Raw genomic sequence first — 19,411 nt, 5'->3', positions numbered from 1 at the left:
AGCTTTGTGAACAGTCTGCAGGGCACTATTGTGTTAAACGCTGAACTGTAATCAACAAACAGCATTCTCACATAGTTACCCTGTTTCTTGTCCACGTGGCTGAGGGTGGTGTGCAGGACGTGGGCGATGGCGTCCTCAGTGGATCTGTTGGGTCGGTAGGCGAACTGGAGCGGATCTGTGGTGTCTGGGACTGTGTCTCTGTAACACAGTAAAGAAGTCAGCTCCCACAAAGCTGCAAACTAACAGGAAAGAAAAATGCTGAGAAATCTGCACGAGTTCTGTTCATAAAGAGCTGTTTGTGGAGACGAACAACACTCAGCTGGAAATGACACAAAACCAGAAACAATCAAATAAACAGAGAAAACATGAACCCACAATCATAAAGACCAACAGTTACAGAAGTAAATCAAACCTGAACCATGAAGTAAAAACTGGAACAAGAAAAACTTAAGGACCATAACCAACCAGAGAGCTTCATAATAAACATGAATTCAAAGTCCCAGAACATAAACCTGACCCTCCAACACCCAGCACCATGCTCCTGCTTCAGATGTTATCAGTCCATTCAATGACCGTCATTAGCAGTTATCAGTCTCACAAGTGTTGGTCAGACCGGCCCTGCTGCACTTGCTAGTAGGCAGGACTGATAACAGATGTAGCTACGGGGCAACCGTGGTTCAGGGTGTTGGGAAGCTCCTCTGTAACCGAAAAGTCGCCAGTTCCATCCCCCAGCTCTCTCTGTCCTGCTCGTTGTGTCCTTGGGCAAGACACTTCACCTACCGCCTACTGGTGTTATCCAGAGGGGCCGATGGCGCGATATAGCAGCCTTGCTTCTGTCAGTCTGCCCCAGGGCATCTGTGGCTACAACTGTAGCTTGCCTTCACCAGTGAGTGAATGTGAGAGTGATTGAATAGTGGAATTGTAAAGCGCTATATAAATGCAATCCATTATTATTATTAAGTGTAAGTTCAATAAGGAAGATCTGTAATCACTCACCTGCCTGCTTTCTTACATGTTCAGCTGCTTTTCTCTTCTTTACATCACTGATACTTTCCATCATCAGTCAGTCTCCTCTTGTAGGAGCCAAGTTGATATAGTTCATATATTTTAGTATTTATATTTGTTGTTAAACCTATTTTGTGTAATTAGTACTTTAATAAGTACATTCATGGTTATAGTTGAATTCAGAATATTGTGTTGCTGTGTTGGCTTGGTTAAGTAAAACCATGAATACATTTGCCTTAAAGGCTTCGTTTATAGTTAAAAACCCGACATTATGGATTTATGCAAATGAGTGAATGCGGTGTGGGAGGGGGGAGAGAGAAAAAGGTTAGTATAGCGTAGGCAAGACGCTGCTGCAGAGGAGAACAGAGCCACACGGGTTTTCTACCATAGTATGTTTGTTGTTGAGGATAAGTTAAACTTGATTAATTCTGTAAGAAGATTTGCAAGCTGTGGAATAAATTTTTGTTTGTATCTTTTCACAACAGAGGCCTTTGGAAGTTTTCCTTTTTCCTCTTTGAATGAATGTCCATCAGTGAGGCACAGGAAAACTGGTCAGACGGCTATTCACCGCTGATCTGAGAACAGTAATGGACTTACTTAAAATCCAGTATTGATGCTGGCTGGTTTACATGTGTACTTCTGCTGTTTAATACATGAGTGAGATTATTCTACATTCTGCTAAATATTTCAAATATTCAAAGCTCTCTTTATTTACAGGCTCCACAGAAACCAGGGCCGAGCCTATCCAGAAGAAGCAGCCTTTGGAGGAGGAGCTACACCAGTGAATATGAAAGGCTTCATTTAGGAGCTGAAGAGCTGCTGTGTTCTCTGTATTGTTCATTCAGTCCAAGAGAAAATCATGTTCCTGCTTTTCATTTGGATGATGATGGTCTCCTTTCAGACTGGTGAGTCATCAAAAGATGGAGTGAGATGTAAAAGGAGATGATAGACATGAAAAGATTTGGATGTTGTTTGAATTGATTCACTTTTTATAAACTAAGTTAAAAGATACAGAAACATGATGGTGAAATATGTCTTTGTTGTTTTCAGGATCCTCTGAGGATTTACTGACACCATCTAAAGATGCAGTGATGAGTTTGGAAGGAGACACTGTGACTCTCTCCTGCAACTATTCAGGTTATGTTCAGGCACTTTTCTGGTACCATCAGAAGTCCGGTTCACGTCCACAGCTTCTCATGGCAGAACATTCAGCGCAAACAGAAAAGCTGAAGTTTATACATGAGAGAGAAAAAAAGGAGTTTCATCTGGAGATCTCCTCTGCTGCAGTGACAGACTCTGCTGTGTACTACTGTGCTGTGAGGCCCACAGTGACAGGAAACACCAAAACTCTGTACAAAAACCTTTGGAGCAAAGACAACAGAATACTCCACAACATCCACTAGAGGGAGCCACACACTGTTAAACCTCTGATTCTGTTACTGTGACTGAAACGTGTTTCATGTCCTCTCCCCATTTCTGATTGCATTTCAACTTTCCATCAGTTTGAGCCTGTGTCACTTTTGACTCTTAAGTGCTAGTTGATGAAATGAATAAGACCAATACTGTGCTTGACAGTCTTCCATCTCGCATAGCTAAGGAATGTTTTGATGTAATTGGACCTAGTATCTTGTCTCTAATGAATTTCTCCTTGCTCTCAGGCTGTGTCCCTTTGGCTTTTAAGCATGCTGTAGTCCACCCAATTCTTAAAAAAAGAAACTGACTGTTATGACCTTTTGAACTACAAACCGATCTCTAAGCTCTCGTTCTCGTCCAAGATCCTGGAGAGACTAGTTCTCTCCCAGCTCCAGGCGTACTTGGAGACGAACAATGTTGCTGAGGAATTTCAATCTGCATAGCACTGAAACAGCGTTGGTTAGAGTTCGTAATGATATTCTTGTAATCACTGATACTGGACGCTCTATGGTCCTAGTTTTACTGGACCTCTCTTCGGCTTTTGATATGGTGGACCATAACATCTTATTATTAAGACTTGAGCACACTGTGGGTATTAGAGGCACTGCCCTTGACTGGTTTAAATCATACCTCGCTGACAGATCCTTCTTGGTTAACTTGGGCACCTTCTCCACTTCCTCTGCACCGGTCTGTTGCGGTGTACCTCAAGGATCAGTTTTTGGCCCTATTCTTTTCTCATTGTATTTGCTCCCTCTAGGTGCAATCTTTGAAAAATACAATATCGCCTTTCACTGTTACGCCGACGACATACAGATCTATTTTGAACTTGCTGACGACCTTGCTGTGTCCCTGCACTACTTTCAAGAATGCATGCGGGAGGTCAAAGAACGGTTCCTGAGTAATTCCCTTGTTTTAAATGATAAGAAGACTGAGATTGTGGTGTTCAACAGTAAAACCCCTCGTGTCCAACTTCGTGCTGCTCTATTCAATTCAATTCAATTCAATTTTATTTATATAGCGCCAAATCACAACAAAAGTCGCCTCAAGGCGCTTTATATTGTACAATAGATCGCACAATAATAAATACAGAGAAAACCCCAACAATCATATCATATGACCCCCTATGAGCAAGCACTTTGGCGACTGTGGGAAGGAAAAACTCCCTTTTAACAGGAAGAAACCTCCGGCAGAACCAGGCTCAGGGAGGGGCGGGGCCATCTGCTGCGACCGGTTGGGGTGAAGAAGGAAAACAGGATAAAGACATGCTGTGGAAGAGAGACAGAAATTAATAACAGATATGATTCGATGCAGAGAGGTCTATTAACACATAGTGAGTGGCTGGAAAGGAAAAACTCAATGCATCATGGGAATCCCCGGCAGCCTACGTCTATTGCAGCATAACTAAGGGAGGATTCAGGGTCACCTGGTCCAGCCCTAACTATATGCTTTAGCAAAAAGGAAAGTTTGAAGCCTAATCTTGAAAGTAGAGATAGTGTCTGTCTCCTGAATCCAAACTGGAAGCTGGTTCCACAGAAGACGGGCCTGAAAACTGAAGGCTCTTCCTCCCATTCTACTTTTAAATACTCTAGGAACAACAAGTAGGCCTGCAGAGCGAGAGCGAAGTGCTCTAATAGGGTGATATGGTACTACAAGGTCATTAAGATAAGATGGGGCCTGATTATTTAAGACCTTGTATGTGAGGAGCAGGATTTTGAATTCTGGATTTAACAGGAAGCCAATGAAGGGAAGCCAAAACAGGAGAAATCTGCTCTCTCTTTCTAGTCCCTGTCAGGACTCTTGCTGCAGCATTTTGGATTAGCTGAAGACTTTTCAGCGAGTTTTTAGGACATCCTGATAATAGTGAATTACAGTAGTCCAGCCTGGAAGTAATAAATGCATGAACTAGTTTTTCAGCATCACTCTGAGACAGGATATTTCTAACTTTAGAATTATTCTGCAGGTGGTGGCCACAGACCACCTCTCAGCAGCTATGCTTTCTGGCTGGTGTTTTAGTGACTTTTGACTGCAGGCAGTGATTTCACTCTAGTGCTGGCATGAGGCGGAGTCTAGAACCCACACAAGTGGCTCAGGTAGTGCAGCTCATCCAGGATGACATATCAGTGCGAGCTGTGGCAAGAAGGTTTGCTGGCGTCTGTCAGCATAATGTCCAGAGGCACTATCACGAGACGGGCCAGTACATCAAGAGACATGGAGGAGGCAATAGGAGGGCAACAACCCAGCAGCAGGAGCACTACCTCCACTTTTATGCAAGGAGGAACAGGAGGAGCCCTGCAAAAGGACCTAAAGCAGGCCACAAATGTGCATATGTCTGCTTAAACAGTCAGAAGTGGGGGTTGTGCTTACAGCCCAACACTGTGAAGGACGTTTGGCATTTGCCAGAGAATACCAAAATTGGCAACTTCGCCATTGGCACCCTGTGATCTTCACAGGTGAAAGCAGGTTCAAACCAAGCACATGTGACAGTCGTGACAGCGTCTGGACACGCTGTGGAGAACGTTCTGCTGCCTGCAACATCCTCCAGCATGACCGGTTTGGCAGTGGGTCAGCAATGGTGTAGAGGGGGCATTTCTTTGGGGGGCCGCACAGCCCTCCATGTGCTCGCCAGAGGTAGCCTGACTACCATTAGGTACCGAGATGAGATCCTCAGACCCCTTGTGAGACCATGTCCTGGTGCGGTTGGCCCTGGGTTCCTTCTAAAGCAAGACAATGCTAGACCTCATGTGGCTGGAGTGTGTCAGCAGTTTGTTGTGGAAATTTTAACAAGAACTTGCAAAACACCCAGTGAGCGTGATTTGAAGTGGGTTTAATAAACACATTGCAATGTGGAGAGAAACATCCCAACACTAGGATCATCTCCAAAATTTGTCCGTCACCCTTACATGTTATATACAGAGACAGACAAAGACATTCCATAAGTCTTACATGTTAGCTCATCTCATGGGGGGCTGTACCATCAGCTCCATCCTTAAAACCTCCTCCCTCACAGAGAGAATTATGATGTTGTTTTCTGCTTCAACGTCACCCAAGGTTTTACATCCCTGATAAGCAGAAGTCTCCCAGTGTGTAGGTGTCATAGAGCATAAGGCCCATTTGTAGTGCACAGGCAGACAACTAAAAGGCAGGAGTGATCTTGCTATACTAAAGTAAGACAGTGATATTATTATTACTAATATGATATGATTAAAATATATGACTGATACATCCGAAAAGGATCTGCCACAGCAAGTTCCTGCGAGATGAAGGCATTGATGCTATTGACTGACCCGCCCAGTCCCCAGACCTGAATCCAGTTGAGCACATCTGGGACATCATGTCTCACTCCATCCACCAAAGACTGTCCAGGAGTTGGCAGATGTTTTAGTCCAGGTCTGGGGGGTGATCCATCCTCCACCTCATCAGGAGCATGCCCAGGCCACGCGCTGGTATGTAGGGAGGTCATACAGACACGTGGAGGCCACACACACCACTGAGCCTCATTTTGACTTGTTTTAAGGACATTACTGTAGTGTGTTTTTCCACTTTGATTTTGAGTGTGACTCCAAATTCAGACCTACGTGGGTTGCTGAATTTGATTTCCAGTGATATTTCTTTTTAAATTTTGTTGTCAGCACATTCAACTACGTAAAGAACAAAGTATTTAATAAGAATATTTCATCCATTTAGATCTAGAATGCCTTATTTTTGTGTTCCCTTTATTTTTCTGAGCAGTGTATTTTTGTTTAGACTTTGAATTATTCTTTTCATTTCAGCCACTTAACACTGAAAACTTAATCATCCATCCATTTTCAGATTATCCCAATTCAGTGATGCAGGGAAGCTGGAGCCTGATGAAATATGAGCTCCCACCTGAAAGTGAAAATGCTGCTACTAGTGTGTAAAGAGGAGGAAGTGAGAGAAGTTCAAACCCAGATCAGAGAGGAGGAGGAGAGATTCAGGGAGGAGCTGAGCTGTTACTGAACTAGAAGAGAGAGAAACCTCCACATTCAACAGAGTTCAGCACACAAACCATAAACTTTACCTTCATTCAACATGTTGTCTTTGGACTATTATGCACTTTCTTTACTGATTCTCACCATTCTAACAGGTACGTTACAGTCTGTGTGTTTAAAGAAATACATTTGAACTGTGATGATTTATAAAAGTATCAAATATGTTTCTGTTCCTTTAGGTGTCAGCTGTGAAGATCTCACTCCAACCAACAAAGAAGTGTTCAGTGTAGAAGGCAGCACTGTTACTCTGTCCTATAGATACTCCAAAGCTGCAGTTTATGATGATTATTTCTTCTGGTATCGACAATATCCTGGAAAACCACCAGAGTTCCTGATCTCTCACTCAGGAACAGGAGAGAAAATATTAAATCCAGTCACAGGATTAACTGTAAAAGCAGTTGATAATAACAGACAAATGACTCTTCAGATCTCCTCTGCTGCAGTGACAGACTCTGCTGTGTACTACTGTGCTGTGAGGCCCACAGTGACAGGAAACACCAAAACTCTGTACAAAAACCTTTGGAGCAAAGACAACAGAATACTCCACAACATCCACTAGAGGGAGCCACACACTGTTAAACCTCTGATTCTTGTGTCATTGGACTGATGACAAAGACAACAGAGAAATGAAGCAGTAAAGATCAGAGACAGAGACAGAGCTGCTGTGGAAGCACAAAACTATTTGATTGGCTGAGATGAACTGAAACTACGATGTCACGAGGTACCTGACCCCGCCCACTGAAGTTGAGCTCATTCAATGACATTATTTGTTGGTCATTGTGCTGCAGTGGAAGAACATTGTTCATGTGCTGTCTGTCTGGCTTTAATAACTCCAAAGACATGTTGCTGCACCTCTTTTTGCTTCTATCTCACATTATAGGTGAGTTTAAGAACAGGGATTAAAGTTTAGTTGAAGCTGCTGCATTAAGCAGATATACAGACTGCATTTCACTACTTTTCTTCTTTCTTTTTCCAGGACTCACAGCTGGAGACTCAATCACTCCTCAACAAACTGAAGTCACTGAAACAGAAGGAAAATCTGTCACACTCACATGTAGCTATGAGACAAGTGATACACATCCTCTACTTCACTGGTACAGACATAATTCTGACCTTCAGGCTCCTCAGTTTATACTATGGAAAGGAGGGAAATAGTAGACAGCTCAATATATCCCTGATAATCGATATAAAACCCAAACATCTCCTACATCAACTACTCTGACCATAACAGCCCTAACCCAAAGTGACAGATGAAAAAAAAAGTTTTTTTTTTCTTTAACATTCAAACTTTAATACCTGTGAAAACATCGATGTGATTTTGACTGTTTTACAGATTACTATATGTCTTTTACATAAAAATCTTCACTGCTTCCCAGATAACCCCGCCCACTCAGGTCTTTGCCCTTTCTGGGTTTGTGTAGGATTAGATAGGTTGTGAGGCAGGTGATGAGAGGAGGCACACCTGTTACCATTGGGGTATTGTTCAAAAAGACTTGGTAACAAATGTTCAGTCTTTTCTCCAGCAGGTAGGGATGTGGTTTCTCTGGCATTGGTTTAATTTTCATTCTTTTTCAGACCTTAGCTACATACAGACAGCCACACACTCACCACATGAATGTCAGCTGTTCCACATTTCTTTTAATTCACTATAATAAAATGGTTGATTAAACAGTTGATGTGGTCTGAACGTCATTATATATATATATGAGCAGCTGGAACTCAAATGTCAGCCTCCTACTTGTAAAATTCTGTTTTCTACACACCTCCAACTCTGCATCAGAGATCCGACAACCAAATATTTTTGGGACTTTGTCAAGAGATTTATTCTAAAGACACTTCTTCAGCTAAGAGTCTAAGGGTAGAAACACACAGACGCTGCAGCATTTACTTGTATACAAGGGCGATCACAGAACGCTCACACCAGAGTGGGGGCCCTGCGATGCGCGCTCTGCTCCTGCACTTGTCTTTATTTATATGCAAAAGTGATACAACAGTGAATACGTCCATTCATAGGCAGAGGAATGTTAGTGCGTAGGGAGTGAAGAGTGGTTCAGGTGTATGTGTGTGTGTTGTGGGATACAGCAGATAAGAGTGTCCAGCTCTCCTCTTCCTGCTTGTTCAGCTAATATCACTGTGAGAAAGAATTTATAAAACAGTCTTGTAGTGGACAACAGTCTAAGTCATCAAAAGGTCAACATACAGTATTCTATCATATGCAAACTTATATCATTAAAAGCTTATACTGACTACTAAGTACAATTTTCTATTGACAGACTTCCATCCATCATTCCACGAGTTCCACTTCTGAGAGTCCATATTCATGGAGCCAAAGTGCCAGATTTTTAAACATGAAACATCTTAACCCTTTAAGACCTACCATAGAACCAAGTCCGCCAGAGCTTATCTTTATATTTTTACATGCTGTAGTGCCATTTTGGGAGCATTTCAAGTTGCTATACAGCAATACAACCGTTATAGCACAAGTTTTAATAATATGTATGCATTAAGTCCATAGTAACTACATAAATTGCAAAAAGTGCAATGAACTACAAAAAAATAGAAAATTGTTTTTGTTTTGTTTTTTACATATATTTCTAGTTAGAGAATTTTAAGAGGTTTATCCCTCAAAACTGTAAATACAAAAAAAGTTGCACAAAAAAGTTTCCAACAACAGGAAATTTATTTTGAGTGTCTTCATAGTTTTGTTTTTGAGATTCACCAATTTTAATATACTACAGGAATCCAAATTTGCAAAAAAATAAAACAAAACAGCATGTGCATCAAAATAAACTATTTCCAGCAGTGCAATTTGAGTTCTAATCATCCCAGAAACTATTCAGGAAAGCATAAAGTCAACATGAGTTTTAGAAATACCAGTATAGGCTTATAAGGCCCCGAAGGTAAAAAAAACAACAAAAAAAACCAACAACTACATTTTCCGCGAAAATGACATCACTTCCGGTTTCGGGCAAGTAATGGCAGACATGCGATAGTTCGCTCTGACGTCTATTCCAACGTAGGAAACGTTTTAAACAGCTGATTGGATCAGCAAAGCGTGTTTCTGGAAGATTATGTTTTTGTTGCTGCAAGTGCTTTTTATGCAGTTTTTGCAAAGCTATGTGTGGAAGGAAACCGTGACCTAGGACAAGCTGATGGCATATGATGCAAGTACAACTCCTCCGGTTTCATATGCAAAAAACAATTATTGTGCTAGCTTACGTGGTTGCAGTTCTACAGGGATTTAAAAATAGCTATGCAAAAGTGTGCCCGCTCCGACCGGCTTTAAAGGGTTAAGGACCGAGCGCAAGTGGCTTTGTAATGACAGCATTCAGGTGGGAGGAGTCTGAGGAATGAAATAAAGTAATGACAGGTGGGCTTTAATCACAGATTCAATTTAATGTATGCAGAAGCTAACAGCAATAACCTATAAAAATCTATTCAACGGATATAAAGGATACAAGTACAACTGAAGTAAACTGTTATCTTCATTTATCCCTAGTCCATTTTATGAAATGAAAGATCAAAGATGAGCTCTGGCAGGTCCCCATTACACAGGAAAAACATCTTTGCCTCACACTGTGAGGCAAATCAAGCAGAGACACACTTGTGCAGCTACAGGAACAGCAGTTTTCTGCAGGCTGGAGTCCAAGCAACACAATCATCCCCTCAAAACTTTCTACTTTACTACTGTCAAAGTATTCATCCATTAGTTACTGCTGTGTACATAAAACACAACAAAACAAAGACCCTCCCCCATGGTGGACCTGCCTACCCAACCTGATCCCATCAGCACAACACGTCTACATTCTTAGAAAACTCAAAAGTTAAAAAATAAAAAAAGCAAAAACAAAAACTTATGTCAGTCTTAATGAAAGGAATAACCAAAAGTTATATGAACCAAATAAACTAAACAGCTACCAATGTAACAAAAATCTTCAATTTTTTCTGTTTATTAAAAAACAAATAGCTCAAATCCAGTTTTACATCAAAAGACACTAAATCCAAATCAGCAACAGCCATCAGCTATCCTCTAATGCACAGCAAAAACAATAAATAATGATTTCGGAACACAGCCTAAAGGTATTTAAACTCTGAAAGTTCTCCTGTGAACCTGTATAAATTCTTAGATCTTCTTTCACGCTTGGCTTCTCAGACATTGTTCTCTAAATGTTTCAAGACTACGACTTCTCACCCGTGTGCGTTTTCATGTGGCGCCATACATGACTGCTAGATGTGAACATTTTCCCGCATGTTTTACAATGATACGGTCTCTCACCTGTGTGCGATCTTCTGTGTGCCGATAAATGACTGCTAGATGTGAACATTTTCCCGCATGATTTACAATGGTATGGTCTCTCACCTGTGTGCATTCTCATGTGTATGGTCACACTATCGCTTCGTGTGAAACTTTTGCCACATATTTTACAAGAATACGGTTTCTCACCTGTATGGATAGTCTTATGGCTTTTAAGCTTTGATGACAGACTAAACTTTTTCCCACACGTTTCACAAGAATATGGCTTCTCACCTGTGTGGATTCTGTGATGTTGACTCATTTTGTACTTATTCTTAAAGGATTTTCCACAAAGATTACATGATAAAGACTCTTTACCTGTGTCACAATTACTCTGACTTTCTAAGTTACTATTTGTCCCTGAGTCTAAATTCCTGCTTCCTCTGTGATTTTGGCTCTCATCTATAGGACAGGTTTGAGAAGGGAGCTGGTTACTTTTTGCTTCTGGGTCATGGTGGTCTCTTTCCTCAGCAGCAGTCACCATAAAGGTATCAGTCTCCTCCTTGAGTCCAACCTGCTCACCCTCCTGACTGGTGAAGTGTTCCTCATGTTCTTCTTTAATATGTGGAAGTTCTGGTTCCTCCTGGTGCAGAGAGTTCCTCTCCTGGTTCCAGAGCTGCTGCTCAGGGAGAACCACCTCGTCCTTACAGACAGGCTGCTGTGGGAGTTCTGGAGGGACAAAAAGACAAGAGGAAAAGAAAAGTAATGATGATAAACCGTGAAAATCATTTTTAAAAAACAGCTTTGCTTCACAGAATGTGAAGAGGTTGTGAGTAAAGCAGCAACCCAGGGTTGGATATAAGTAATGGCTGATTTTATTAGTGCATTTACAACTGTTGAAGTATTGCAGATAAGGTGGTTCCAAGTCATTGGACATGGGCTGCATCCTCCTGAGGACCCGGCCTTTGTGGTCTACGTGGGTCGGGTCCTCGGAAGATCGGGTAGGCCGGAAGTAAACTGCTGTGAAATTGGACGGTCTAGCCTTCAGATTTGCATCACCGCTGTGTCGGTGGAGTTTAATAAACTCAGCCGTCTGCTCCTTGCTATCTAAAATATAACAGGACACTGGTGTAAATTCTCAACCATCTGACACTTCTGTTTAATCAGTTTTCTGTTTGGCATTTATTCAGCTGTGTGAAAACCACCCGGGGGATTAATAAAGTTTTATTTTATCTAATCTAATCTAATAACTTTAATCTCAGCCAAACCAATTTACTCAAAAGTGGTTAAAATGGCCAATTATGCCGTGGACCCAGAGGGTTAAATATACATCCTCTCTGGTTACTCTTGTATGAATGATACAACATTGGCAAAACACAGTGTGAAAAAATTCTAGATTGAAGTTTTTAATTTAACATACAAGTGATGACCTTTGACCTTAATCAGGTTTAATTTAATGCTGTCAGAGAAAATCTCATGTGCTCTTCATGCAGCTGAAGTTGTGCAGGTCTGAGATCAGCAGCTTTCTGAAACAGCAAACTGAGTTACTGGAGAATCTTGTCTTCGTTATCATTCCCCTCGTACGTTTTATTACTTCGATTTCAGCGTCTTCGCCACACAACTGAAGCGTGCAGTTTACTTTGTGTGCACTCAAATGTAGGCAAGTCAACTAGCGCCACCTGTGGCCAAGTGCGATAGTGCACAGCCAGATTACCTTCTGACAAACATCCGGCTCTGGCTCCATCACCACGTTTTAATTCCAGTTTCATGCACAACACATTTGTAGCTTTCAGTGTTTTCTGTTCTTGCGTCTTGCACATAAACCTTTAAACTAAATTAAATGCTTCACTCACATATATGTATACATATATATTGCTTTTTATTTTCATTTTTCATTTTTTTCCCTCCTTGTATATCGTTTACTCTTCTTACTTTTGCACCTTTGTGGTCCAGCTACCCAATTTCGCTGTGTAAGAAACTGCACACTGACAATAAAACGCTCTAAGCCGTCGTGTAATCCATTTCTTTCGACAAAGTAACTGTATTCTGAATACCACCTTTTAAAACGGTAACTGTAACGGAATACAGTTACTCATATTTGGTATTTTAAATATGTAACGCAGGTACATGTATTCCGTTACTCCTCAACACTGCCTACAACACAAGCTTGATTATTTTAACAAACATTTGTGGGTGACGCAGCAGCTGGAGGAGTCTGTGACAAACATCCCAAACAGCAGAGCGCTACATCCTATGGTGTCTTTGTATGCTAGCTATAATGGTCACGGTGTATTGTACTTGAACAAACACTGACTACCAGCCTCAGACTGGGCACAGTGCTTTGTCTTAGGGCTGGGCCATATCACGGTACACACAGATAAGACTTGTGCACACAAATCTGCAGTAACTGCACATTTACACATGGCAGCCTCCTAAACCTGCTAAGCGCAGTTTCTTCATTCAACAACCTGACTTTAGACCGTGTGACCGTGACAACATACAATTTCTCTCTTTCTAGATTGAATGAACCTACTGCAGATGGTGGTAGTGCACAGTGTGCGTTGACTTTCTGTGACAGACCGAGCAGCGAAGGATACTTAGGCACAGGTTAAAGTCCAAAAAAAGGATTTTTTATTTAACCCAAAAACATAATTGGTTAAATCATGCAAAAAGAATGAAAATCTTGGGCCCATAAAAGAGGTCAAAATAACAGAACTCTACTCAAAGTTAGCAAACCATACTGATAACTAGGGGTGCAACGGATCAAAAATCTCACGGTTCGGATCAGATCACGGTTTTAAAGTCACGGATCGGATCAATTTTCGGATCAGCAAAAATAGAAAAAAAAAGACAAAAATTCTACTCGCCGTTTACTTATTTAAGTATTTTTTGCCTATTAAAAAACATTCAACTGAAGACTCATTCCACGCACTTATATAAAAACAAATTAAGGTGCAATATGGACATTATGGACCATGCTGGGCAGCCTCTGCATCATCTGCACATGGCCATAAACAACCAGAGGAGTCTGTTCAGTGACAGGTTGCTTCTCCCAAACTCAAGTCCTTTGTCCCACACGCCATCAAACTGTTTAACTCCTCGCTGGAGGGGAAACGGGGACAGAGGAGGGGGGAACAAGTAAGCTGTAGTGCCTTTTCACTGTGCAATAGTTTTTGTTAATATCCAACGGTGTAATAGACTCACAATACTTGAAATGTGCCGTTCCCTTGTATCCTTATTCCTATTTATTCTATTTATCCCTTTTGTATACTCTGTATTTATATATGTGTAAACATTGTATATTTCTGCTCACATTCTGCAACTTCTGTGGGTGCTGTGCTACTGGAAACTGAATTTCCCGGAGGAACCCACCCGAGAAATAAATAAAGTTTCATCTAATCTAATGTAATCTATAGGGCAGTGCAGGGCTTTGTATCTACCTCTCCGCTGTGATATAACGGGCGGTCACGGTCACGTGGCTTTCCGTTGCCCTGGAGCTCCACCCATTTGTAGTTGGAGCAACAGAAGATGCCTGGGACAGTTCAGCCATAACTTTAAACTTCTCCTGCTCATACATGCTTGGAAGGATCTTGTCACTGAAGTGGACGCGCAACGAGATATCATAGCGTGGGTCAAGCACGTTCATCACAGTTTAAACCTTGTTTTGCACAACAGACGACGGCCTCCCGTCTGCAGCTAAACACCCCATTAGCTTTTAGCTTTAGCCCGGTCGGACTGGGCAGCAAAGGGCTGCTTAAATGCCGCAAACTCCTCTGCTCCGCTACTTGGACCGCTAGCGCTACCGCTTGACAGACTGACGACGCGCACCATACACATACTTTTTTTTCTTTTTCGAATCTTCGGATCACGTGCGTACCGAACCGTGGAGTGGGATCGGTTCGGATTTCGGATAAACCGTGATCCGTTGCACCCCTACTGATAACTCAAACTGACCTAACTTAACGAGACAAAGGGGAAACTTAAATAGTGTCTGATCAGCTCACAAAAAGGGGTAAAACACACAAAACCTAACTGAAACTAACATAAAGAACTCCAATTCCCCCCCATGGTCCCGAGGAATGAGCCAATTTGCAGCTTTCCATCAAGGCTCGCTCCGCCCCTTTTCCACCTCTTGGCTCCTCAATCAACTGGAGCAGCTGCAACTAACGTAACTCAGAAAACAAAGAACAAATCATGCATAACAGTGTAAACTAAAATGTGTGCACTTATTTTAGAATGCAGTGTTATGTGGGTATGTGAATTAATTCTAAACCAAAACCAGTTATTTATTGTCCTGTAAATTAATTCCTATATTTAAAGAAACACAAATGTGAATGCAATGTTATGTATGAGCCTCTACACTAATATGGTGGCTATTACCACTGTGTGGCTGTAAGTGCAGGCGTCACACTTTCCTTGTGCAGTGAGTGCAGATGTTTTGCATTTTAAATAAACCGAAAAAATGATTCTTGTTGTCTTTGCTAACGGCCTGTTTTAGTCAGTCCATTGCTGGCACCGCATCTTTCAACATGATGTTTGTGGGTTGTTTTGAATGCTCCAGGTGTAAGTGCAGCCACTCAGTCCTTACTCAGCATGGTGATAGATCCAGGCGCAGATGTGTTACAGGTTAATCTGGCTGTATGCTATGGCACTGGACAGGACTCCATTTGAGACTGCTGCAGCTACTATGTGATACTTCAGCCGATCCAGCTACAATATAACCATCATATGCAATTTTTGGAAATTAAATTATGAATATTCTCAACTTAGAAAGTTGATGTTTTAAAGCCAACTCACCTCAAAACTCAAAAAACACACATGACACACCAACTGGCACACCTGAGCCACTCACTTTCTTAAACCCACTCACTTTCAGGAGATCGACTCAGTCACACTGGCTCTGTTGCTTATCGATCATTGTCTAACTACTGTAACTCCTGTCCCCCCCACAAATGTTTGTTAAATTAACCAAACCTATACAGACTGTATCTAACTACCAACTCTCACTAGCTGTGACGATCAGTTATCTATTTTGGCCCCAAGTGTTTCTGACAAACAGTACATGATTGTCCCAGGTGACCACAAACTCACTAAACCACCATTTCAAATAATTTTCAAATTGAATTCATTTCCAGAGAAAAGACACAAATTAATCTCAAATGTCTCAGGTGAGATATTCAGTGTTTATTTGCTGGTTTGTCAGTAGCGGCTCCTGAAAAGCAAATCTACCACACATCTGTTTGACTGTCACCAGTTTATTCATGACACCAGTTAATCACTGGCAGAGGGGTGAAGTGGCGTCTCCACGTAAGGAGATGCTCAGAAAGCTGCAGAAGAAGAAATGTGAGCTGAAGTGCTGGATTTCAGCCAAATAAGGAGTAGGGCTGGGTCATATCATACCATTCACAGTAATACCAGTATAATGTTAGGCAACGATAAGAAAATGAAATATCGCAAAAGAATCTGGGTAAAACGCGCGTGCGCAGTGCCTTTGTTTTCATATGCGCATGGTGGAAAAAGCATGGCGGCAAAGCAGAATGAGAAGAGCGAAAGTGGATCGTTGAATGAAACGGATGAACCAGAACTGGTTTGTAAAAATGCTGCAACTTCAGTGGTGTGGAACTGGTTTAGCTTTCGTCCGTCAGATACACAACAAAGCACTATTTTTGGTAGCGCATGCTAGCGGGCCGTCGTTATTACCATGTGTTTTGGAAAATATGGCACATTTAAAATCAATGCTTTGATTTTTCTGAAAGTCGACAGCGCCCCTTATAATCCCATGTGCCTTATGTATGAATTCTGGTTGTGTACTGACCTCGAAACGATTTTATGTGGTACACGAAAATCTGTCAAATGTTTCAGTACGACTTTGCTAAACTACGAAGCCGCACCGCTTGATGGATTGTCGGAGCATTACGGCTACCGTAGGCAGGAGCCTCGCGGAGTGATACTACTGTGCTTCAACATAATATTACCGTATTGTGTGTGTATAACCTCTTTTTACGTTGTGTGGATATTATACATGGTTATGTTGAGGATATGTCGGCCTTTATTTTTGCACTAATAAAGTTGTGGAGTTGTAAATGATCTTGTCTCGTGTCAATTATATTGTCAGTTATATCGTTATCGCAAATTTTCAAATGTATATCGTGATAAATATTTTGGTCATATCGCCCTGCTCTAATAAGGAGGACGGTGCCTTTCCTCCAACCTTTGACCAGTGACCATAGCGTCCTGTTTATCACACATAATAAAAAGCGTTTACTGTCTGGGAGTGGGGCTCTTTGTTTGTTTGGGCCTCCTAAGCGAAGCAGTTGTTTTATTTTATTATTTTTTTTAACTTGAGCCTTCAACTGCTTAATACATTTAAGAAAATCTACTTTGAGGATATTTTTCTTTTCTCTCTAAATGAACCCAACAATGATCGTCACCAGTTAATCTGTAACACCAGCAGGGATGCAAAAGATGCAGTCGAGTTTTTATTAACCCTCACAATCATAAACATCCCGCAGAGCTGTGATCAGGATCCTCCCTCAGAGGGACACTCACCTATCCTCCGAAGCTTGATTTCGGGTTTCCAGGTGATATCCAGCAGTCTGCGCTGACGGTCGATCTCTTCCTCGTACTGGACGATCGTTTTTTCAAACTCCAAGAATATTTGTTCAGCAGCAGCAGTTAGTCGCTCGTTGATAAACTCTCTCAGATACTGAACTGAAGGCATTGTTACTGCCACAGCTCACATAAAACAACACAACAGAAGAGTCTCTGCTCAGGCACACAAGAGGAAAGCTAACGGCATTAGCGCCTTTCTTTTGTTTACGTCCGCCTGGTGTCACGTGATAAAGCTCCGACAGAGCGGGACTGTTAACGCACCTCCCTCTCTCTCTCTCTTATTAATGAATGTAAAGTGTTACAGAGAGCTCGGGCAGTCAGTACAAAGCCGCTAACACCACAGTGATGAGCTGACTCTTTCGGTCCCACACTCTCGGCTCTGTTCACACACGCGCTTTTCCTTTCTGGTGTCACACGGTTGTTGTTCCGGCAGAGGGCATTTACCTTTAACTGTTCCGCTGTCGAAGATTTCTCTCTGTTTCAAATCAGTTTCTAGCTGAAAACAATGTTGTTGTGTTTTACATCCATGAAAAACAAGAAAATCACAAATATTATCATTTGAATAGACAGAGAAACGAAGCAGAAAACATCAGAGACAGAGCTGCTGTGGAAGCACAAAACTATTTGATTGGCTGAGATAAACTGAAACTATGATGTTAAAATGTAATTGGTCCCGCCCACTGAACCTTGGTCATTGTGCTGCAGTGGAAGAACATTGTTCATGTGCTGTCTGTCTGGCTTAATAACTCCAAAGACATGTTGCTGCACCTCTTTTTGCTTCTATCTCACATTATAGGTGAGTTTAAGAACAGGGATTAAAGTTTAGTTGAAGCTGCTGCATTAAGCAAATATACAGACTGCATTCACTACTTTTCTTCTTTCTTTTTCCAGGACTAACAGCTGAGACTCAATCACTCCTCAACAAACTGAAGTCACTGAAACAGAAGGAGAATCTGTCAAACTCACATGTACTATGAGACGGGTTACAGTCATATTTACCTTCACTGGTACAGACATGATTCTGACCTTCAGGCTCCACAGTTTATACTCAGGAAAGGAGCCAAAGGATACTCGAGTGAATATATTCTGATAAACGTTATAAAACCAAACATCAGTTACATCAACTACTCTGACCATAACAGCCTAACCTGGCAGACACAGCTCTCTACTACTGTGCTCTAGAACACAGTGATACAAAGTGTAATCACTGGTGTATCACAACCCGTGGGGGGGGGTTGGAAGCACCTGTAACCGGACGGTCGCCGGTTCGATCCCCGGCCTTCTCTCCTGGTCTTTGTGTCCTTGGCTTTACCCTACACCTACTGGTGTTGGCCAGAGGGGCGATGCGCGATATGGCAGCCTCGCTCTGTCACTCTGCCCCAGGGCAGCTGTGGCTACAACGTAGCTTGCCTCCACAGTGTATGAATGTGAGCTGAATGAATAATGGCATTGTAAAGTGCTTTGGGTGCCTTGGAAAGCTCTATATAATCCAATCCATTTATTATTATTATTATTATTAAGAGGCTGTACAAAAACTGAACAAGATATCTGACTACTCTTCAAAGAGGAGGGATGTATTCAAAGCACAGCTTCATATCAGATGGATTCTGCTAATTCCTGTTTTATCAGAGTCACTGTGGTTACAATTAATTCATTCAATTCAATTTTATTTAATTAGCGCCAAATCAACAAAAGTCGCCTCAAGGCGTTTATATTGTACAGTAGATTGCACAATAATAAATACAGAGAAAAACCAACAATCATATGACCCCTATGAGCAAGCCTTTGGCGACAGTGGGAAGGAAAACTCCCTTTTAACAGGAAGAAATCCGGCAGAACCAGGCTCAGGGAGGGCGGCCATCTGCTGCGACCGGTTGGGGTGAGAGAAGAAAACAGGATAAGACATGCTGTGGAGAGAGACAGAGATTAATAAAGATATGATTTGATGCAGAGAGGTCTATTACACATAGTGAGTGAGAAGGTGACTGGAAGGAAAAACTCAATGCATCATGGGAATCCTGGCAGCCTACGTCTTTGCAGCATAACTAAGGGAGGATTCAGGGTACCTGGTCCAGCCTAACTATATGCTTTAGCAAATGGAAGTTTTAAGCCTAATCTTGAAAGTAGAGATAGTGTC

The 19,411-nt window shown here is 41.8% G+C and overlaps 1 protein-coding gene across 3 annotated transcripts; it reads right to left on the bottom strand.

Annotated features, from left to right (window-relative positions):
- Window positions 1-51: 51 nt before the first annotated feature.
- LOC109195408 (zinc finger and SCAN domain-containing protein 31) lies at window positions 52-17,674 on the bottom strand. 3 transcript variants are annotated; one of them, XM_025900255.1, is made up of 3 exons: window positions 17,212-17,674; window positions 11,158-11,391; window positions 52-198 (listed from the first exon to the last, which is right to left on the bottom strand). In XM_025900255.1, the coding sequence occupies exons 1-3, from the start codon at window positions 17,381-17,383 to the stop codon at window positions 68-70; spliced, it is 537 nt and encodes a 178-aa protein (XP_025756040.1). In that variant the 5' UTR covers window positions 17,384-17,674; the 3' UTR covers window positions 52-67. The 3 variants fall into 3 exon arrangements, with proteins under 3 accessions (XP_025756040.1, XP_025756041.1, XP_019202973.1); XM_025900256.1 differs by lacking the exon at window positions 52-198 and adding an exon at window positions 7,391-7,449; XM_019347428.2 differs by lacking the exon at window positions 52-198 and having other exon boundaries at window positions 10,552-11,391.
- Window positions 17,675-19,411: the final 1,737 nt, after the last annotated feature.

This window comes from Oreochromis niloticus, linkage group LG18 (genome assembly GCF_001858045.2).
Source record: "Oreochromis niloticus isolate F11D_XX linkage group LG18, O_niloticus_UMD_NMBU, whole genome shotgun sequence".
NCBI classification, from domain to species: domain Eukaryota; kingdom Metazoa; phylum Chordata; class Actinopteri; order Cichliformes; family Cichlidae; genus Oreochromis; species Oreochromis niloticus.
This window is presented reverse-complemented; position numbering and strand designations above follow the sequence as displayed.

Bases quoted from the DNA above. Each gene is read 5' to 3' on its own strand.
- LOC109195408 (XM_019347428.2), bottom strand. From the start codon at position 17,383: ATGCCTTCAGTTCAGTATCTGAGAGAGTTTATCAACGAGCGACTAACT. The intron at 11,392-17,211 runs GTGAGTGTCCCT...TTGTCCCTCCAG, and splicing joins AATCAAGCTTCGGAGGATAG to AACTCCCACAGCAGCCTGTC.